This window comes from Brachyistius frenatus, unplaced genomic scaffold (genome assembly GCF_029030835.1).
Source record: "Brachyistius frenatus isolate BFR_SWC_R1_liver_20210118 unplaced genomic scaffold, ASM2903083v1 Contig_100, whole genome shotgun sequence".
Classification (NCBI taxonomy): Eukaryota; Metazoa; Chordata; class Actinopteri; family Embiotocidae; genus Brachyistius; species Brachyistius frenatus.
Genome location: NW_027210699.1, coordinates 60,210 through 67,500, shown reverse-complemented (window position 1 = coordinate 67,500; position 7,291 = coordinate 60,210). Strand labels below are relative to the sequence as shown.

General features: G+C 43.5%; 1 protein-coding gene across 3 annotated transcripts in view; it reads right to left on the bottom strand.

The window, feature by feature from the left end:
- The window catches only part of adamtsl3 (ADAMTS-like 3), a 183,190-nt gene that overhangs the window by 175,132 nt on the left and 767 nt on the right, over positions 1-7,291 (bottom strand). For all 3 annotated transcript variants that reach the window (XM_069711465.1, XM_069711466.1, XM_069711467.1), the window contains exon 2: positions 5,958-6,084. In XM_069711465.1, coding sequence (XP_069567566.1) covers positions 5,958-6,017 — 60 coding nt within the window. In that variant the 5' untranslated portion in view covers positions 6,018-6,084. The remainder of the gene's footprint in view (positions 1-5,957; positions 6,085-7,291) is intronic.

The following is a 7,291-nucleotide window of genomic DNA, read 5'->3' as shown; positions in this document are numbered from 1 at the left end:
TATATCATTCAGCATTAATGCTTCCTTCCAGATGTTCAAGCTACCCATGCCATGTGCACTAATGCATCCTTGTACCATCACAGATGCTGGCTTTAGAACTGAGCTGATAACAAGCTGGATGGTCCCTCTCCTCTTTAACCTGGAGGATGCAGCGTCCATGATTTCCAAACAGAATCTCAGATTGTGATCCATCAGACCTCAGGACAGTTGTCCACTTCACCTCAGTCCATCTTCAATGATCTCGGTCCAGAGAAGGCGGCGGTGTTTCTGGATCATGTTTCTATCTGGTTTCTTCTTTGGAGAGTTTTAACATCATTTGTGGACGCAGCGATGAACTGTGTTCACAGACGATGGTTTTCACAAGTGTTCCTGAGCCCATGCAGTGATTTCCACTCCAGAATAGTGTGTTTTTAATGCAGTGCTGCCTGAGGGCCCGAAGATCACCACCATCCAATATTGGTTTCCAGCCTTGTCCCTTGTGTTCAGAGATTTCTCCAGATTCTCTGAATCTTTTAATGATATTATGAACCGTAGACGATGAAATCCACTAATTCTTTGTAGTTTTACGTTGAGGAACATTATTTTTAGATTGTTGAACTATTTTCCAACACAGTCTTTCAGAGTGGTGAACCTCTCCCCATCTTCACTGCTGAGAGACTCCGCCTCTCTGAAATCATCTTTTATACCCGATCATGTCACTGATCTGTTTTGAGATGTTCGACAGATGTTTCTTTTAGCGTTACACAACTTTTTCCAATCTTTTGTGTTACTACCAAACAATAACATTTTTCAGTTTCAACATTTGACATGTTTTTTTTTTTTTTTGGTCTATTTTCAATTAAATATGGGTTTATATGATTTACAAATTGTCAGATTCTGTTTTCATTTACATTTTACACAGCATCACAACTTTTTGGGAAACAGGGTTGTGGTAACTCCCTCCAAGATGTGTGAAAGGCCATATGTAGTGAGGTTTAAACACGTTTAATTGTGGGTATAAACACACTTTTCATTCCACTTGACACTCTGACAAGTGTACTTATGAAGCTGAACTGGTGGCCGAACAGATTCTAGTTTTCACGTCATTTTAAACCATTTAACAGCCGAATATATTTTTGTGGTGTGAACCTGAAGAGTTATAAACATGTAACTTCATCTTAAAGGAGAATGCCACCAGAAAATAGCTGTTTTGGATCTTTGATCTTTCTCTGTGTGCCCGTTTCCTTCTCGTCCCGGCTGCTCTGTGCAGTTGCTCTACCTCAGTCATCATTTCTACACACAATGGCAATTGCAAACTGCATTCCTCAAAGCCATACCTCATAGCTCATTGGCATCACAGACAATGCTGTTTTCAGAGTAGGCTGAAAGAAAAGGCTTGGTGATTTCGTCCGGTTGTTGTTTGTGAGTGCATGGGAAGAGGAAGCTGGTGTCGGTGGGGGGGGCTGCAGGGTGGGCGAGGTGGAAAAAGCCAGAGCTGGTGCTATATTTGAACAGCTGCTGCTGCAAGGAGGCTGAAGGATGACAGGCCGGTACCTGGAGGAGGTGTCACTCTTCTTCTTGCTTCTACTTTCTCCTCGAACACTCCTGTTGTCCCTCATTCCTCTGCTTCCTCCTGGGTCGTGCAACGCCGTCATTAACAAGCTTTGTCATGTCATCCCCCCCTCATTGTATTTTTAGTTAGCGTAGTAAAATCAAAGTGCCAAAAAGGGGCTATTAGGTCAAATCCTGGAACAGAGGAGGTTCGAGATCAGCCGAGGTCACGGTTCTAAATCTTGCAGCACGTCTAGGAAAACACAATAAAAGGCAATCGGGCGTGATTGTGATCCCACATCTGCCTGTGATAATCCACGCAGCTAGCCAAGCGGACACGCTAACCCTCCACCACCAACACCCCCATCCCACCCACCCAATCACCGCTGCACCCAAAACATTCCTCCACTTCTCAGTGTACCAGAGTCAGGCTGATAAATTCAACTTTTAATATCGTAGATCAAAACGTGTTGGAGGCGGACCTGATACGCCGTAAACAGACACCGCCGGCTGACCTCCTAAACACCGGAAAACTCAAGAAACAAACAAAAGAACCTCCCGTTGGCATCACCGTGATCTGAACAAAAACTATATATGAACAAAAACTGACACAAATAGGTTGCAAATACGCCCTATATCAAAGAAAAGAAAATTAGGTGAAAGGCCAGGAGGGTGACACACACACCAACCTCATCACAGAATTATTACACACCGAATTTTCCCCAAAACCCCCAAAAATCTTAATATTCCCAAAGTGCGTGAATTTAAATGGATCCAAACTGTCCTCATGAAGAATCCCCGAAACAAAGTGTGAAGGCTGATGAGACAATTAAAACCCTCGCAGATCTTCACCACCGCTGTCCGTCCACAAGATAGAACCTCATCTTGGACTAAACTTCCAGGAAATCTGGGAATAATCCAAAAAAGAATCCAATTCCCTGGACGGGCTGCCAGATAATGTTCCCCAGACGCCGACTCATCACCCGTCGGAGTCATTCAGGGAAGTCACTTCACTCCTTTTGAAGATTCCATGAAATGGAAAATAAACATAAAAGTCCATATTTCATATCTTACAGGCCTGTAATAACATATATTATGTTGTACTTATAGTGACAGAAAAAGAACAAATGACATAAAAATGTTTGATTTTGTGGCAGATTTTCACAAAAATGTTGATTTAACTTGCAGAGTTTTCAGTGAGTTTTTTTTGCATGTGGAAGAAGAACGGTCCAGAGTCCTGCCTCCTCACCTTGTCACCATGTTACCTGGTCCAGGGCAAACACAATACTCCATGACCGTCATTAATGCTACGTCAGCATCTGCCTGCAGTGGTGTGCAAAGTTAAAGTTCACGCTGAGGAAATGCAGAGCCGACCATGTGACACCTTTAGATGCTCAAAGCCAGGTGAGCAGGACGGAGCTGGACGGAGGCTGAGTTGAGCCACATCCAATGTTCAGAAGTCTGCAGTTCCACGTACGGCCCAAAGAAATGGTGCATAAAGAACCAAAAACATCTGCGTGTTCATTTGTTTAATCTGGCTTTCGAAGATGTTTCTTTCAGTTGAGATATTCAAAGGGGCCGGATGTTGTGACACCACGGTGTCCCACAACACATCGCAGCCCAGATACAGACTGAGACACACCTGGTACTGAACTACAATGTGATCCGTCCCAGGTGATCCAACCACAGGTGGTCCGATAAAAGTACACGTGTTCATGCACGCAGGTTAAAACACCAAAGCCTCCTCTGCATTTCATTTTTTTTTATCTTTCATGTAATTTCAGACACATCAAACCCACAGCTGTGAAAGAGCCACCACCTCCTCGCACACGTCATTGATCCACAGCAGCTCAGAGCCCAATAATAACAATCACATAATCGGACTCCAACCAAGCGGGTCCTGACGGCTCAGGTCGCGAATTACAAATCTGACATTTACAAATGCGAAATAGGTCATAAATGTCAAAAAGACAGATGTCACTGTGTTAAACTCCTCTCCTCCTGTTTCTGCACGTGTTCATTTACTTATTCACTTGTACATTTTTTTACGATGCATGTTTTTTTTGCAAATAAAGAAAAATCCGGTATGAATGAAGAGATTGTGAAATGTAGAGATTTAGAAAAAAAATATTTCTCCATATGTTGGTGCTCCTTCACTTGATGATGTCATTTCAGATGTTGTTGTCATCGTCCAGAATCTGTGGTACCGGCAGCATCTACGGTACTTCCGGTAGGAAAACAAGTGGCATCACCTCTTCATAAAGTTGGCATCATCTTGGTGACATCCCCAGACTTCCTACGCTAGTCATACAGGGCTGACATTGCTACTGCTAGCCACACTGAATCATCGACCAGTAGAGTTCAGTAGTCGTTAGAGCTGCCGGCACGGAGGGATTCGGGATAAGTTGGCACCCGTCAGGGGAACCCAAGCGGCATGCCATCTTTATGTGGCACATCGCAGCAGCAAACTAGAATCAGTCTACACCAGTGGACACATACAGTAGAGCAGGGGTGTCAAACTCATTTTAGTTAAGGGGCCACATACGGCCCACTTTGATCTCAAGTGGGCCATACCAGTAGAATCATAGCATAATAACAACAATATTTCTCTGTTTAAATCATTGGTGAAGGTTTTTGGATGATAAACCCTATTTTAAGGTCTTTCTACAATAAACTAGAAACATAAAGAGCAAAAACTCAGACATCAGCCCACTGTTTATCTGCCCCGGCTCTCCTCTGCAGATTCACTCGCTTTCAAACGCGTCACAAAGCGAGCAGCGAGCGCGGCTGCCTGCCTGTGGCAGCGAGCGCTTCTTCCTCCGGAGCAGACGTCGCATTTACGCTGTTTTTGAAGCAATTACTGGATCGATTAAAAAAAATAAATAACAAAACGTTTGTACTCATAAACCTCCATATTCTCATAGAAATGCAATTTATGTCTTTCTGTAATTTTCACACTTAGCAAAGTCATCCGGCGGGCCGAGCTGGACCCCCTGGCGGGCCGGATCCGGCCCGCGGGCCGTATGTTTGACACCCCTGCAGTAGAGGCTCCTTCAAAAGATTTGAAGGCATTTACGGGATGATAAATGTCAAAAATAGAATAACAATAATAAGACAAGAATACAAAACCCTCGTAATTCTGCTAATTCCTGTTTTGAGCATTAATATTGAATTCATCTCAGATTTTACAAGTGTTTTCATTTCACACTCGTGGGACTTATGAAGGTTAATATATGCTGCATGTGGTATTTTGTCAATATTCAGTGTTTTACATGCTCATCTACATTTATGGTTTTATCCCATTAATTCTTTCAGATTAACTGACATTAAACTGTGATGTTTAAAACTATAAAAACACAAACTCCACATGGATTGTGTACATATTATGACCAGTAAACACAATGTCCCACACCTTCAAACTTAAGTTCCCGGTTGACCAGAATAGCAAGCGATCAATAGTAACCACGGCAACGATTAAAGTCCCAGCCTCCTGAAAATAGATGGAATAATTACTCCTTCCTCCATGAAGGGTTCAGGCCCAACAGGGAGCCGAGTAACAGAATAAAACCCAGACTAAAAACATTTCAACGTGTTGTTTTTCTCTCAGTAGTGCTCAGATGTGTTCCAAATAAAGATCTGATGGTGGAGAACACCGGGTCCACAGCAGCCTGTTGTCAGGGATTAAGTAGCTGCTATATTTGCCAGAGAAAATCCTGCGCTCAGTATTGCTTCATATAAGGAGGTGACATTCACCCCAGCTCTCTCTCACACACACACACACACACACACACACACACACACACACACACACACACACACACACACACACACACTCTCACACACACACTCACTCACACACTCACACACACACACTCACTCACACACTCACACACACTCACACACACTCACTCACACACTCTCTCACACACTCTCACACACACACACACACACACACACACACACACACACACACACACACACACACACACACACACTCACTCACTCACACACTCTCTCACACACTCTCACACACACACACACACACACACACACACACACACACACACACACACACACACACACACACACACACACGTAGGGAGGGTCCAGCGGGCTCTCGGCCCCCCTGGCAGGTCAGATCACATGAAGCAGCAGCCACAGAGGGACGTGTTCAGAGTGTGAACCCTGATGAGGAACCTCTAATTGGACCCACATTCGTTTTATTCACCCGCAGACAGTCTGCTGCCACCGAGAGGCCGGCGGCACCGCAGAAGACTTCCTTAATTTCCTTTTAGAATTAACAAAGTATCTATAATTGAAATGTTTGACGGACACTGAGGGGCTGCATCTGATTTGGTCATCAGTTCATAGAGTAAAAAGCAGCTTTTCATTTCATTTCATCCGTTCATCCGTTTTAATTGGCCTACCTGGACAGAGGCCGGCAGGAGGAGGATGAGGACGGCCCTCCAGAGGATGAAGGACTCCATCTTGGTCTGGGTTTCCCCCCCCCCCCCGAGTCGGTCGGGGTGTCTGTGCAGCAGGGTGAGCCCCAACCTGTGCAGGAAGTGGGCAGTCCAGATTAAAATAGTTCAGCAGCAGCACACGGCTCGACGCTGATATTAAAGTGACACAACACCAGAACAAAAATATGACATCATGTGCAGTTAGACTCACTGAAAGACTGAAAGGGCCAAACTGAGCTGTGGCCCCTAAATCTCCACATCATGAAGCGCTCACTCTGTGTTTAGTGTTTAGTAATTTGTTTGTGATAACTTGAGTTAGAAAAATGTATTTAAAATGTATGTAATCACACTATAAAAGTCCTTAAACAGGCTGTACTCTTCTCTGGAAACACCTGCATGGGTCCAATAAAAGAAGCTCCCATTAGAGATGCATTATGGGTAATGTAGGTCCAGTATTTTTGGAGCTTCATCTATACTTAGGGATTAAAAGTCAGGATATCTACCCCAATGGTTTGGACCAATCAGAACCATTAGTGATGTCATCAACCACCAGTGATGTCATCAACCATCAGTGATGTCATCGTTGGTTCACATCACCGAGATAACTGATGGACACATTTGATTCACTTTGGATTTGATGAGAGAAGTTGAATGGGAGTCTATGGAGCCGGAGGCTTTTTGGAGCCGACCTCTAGTGGCACTCGCTGGTATTGCAGCTGAAGACACTTCTGGATTGGAACCATTTTACAGACCTGAAGCTACGACGTTTTTATATCCAGTTTTATTTTATTTTATTTTATTTTATTTTATTTTATTTTATTTCATGAACAGTCTGTGGTTTTGACCGTTCTCTATGAAATCTGTCCCTCCACGTCAGTCATCTCTATGGAAATGCAGAACTAAATAATTTCTTTAAAACCAGGATTAAACTCTGAAAGATAGTTTCATAATGATTCAGTTTCTGCTTCTACTTCACAGTTATGGCATCAGCCTCGTATCTTCAGTGTTGTACAGTATCACCCAACTAATGTGCTGTTAATTCAGTGGGAGTGAATGAGGGCTGGTGGAGTCTGGACTGGAGCAGCAGTCTGCCTGCTGGGTGATCCTGTCTCACCAAGAAATCATGAACTCATTCATGAGAAGGAAAATAGTGGATTCGTTTTTGAGAGTTGGTTTTTTTTGCAAGACAAAATGTCAGACTAACATTAATATACAAAAACAGAGAAACTTGATAGTTGATTTATTATTCAGGCCAAGTCATAAATTAATGAAAAAAACAGCATATTAGATCGGCACAG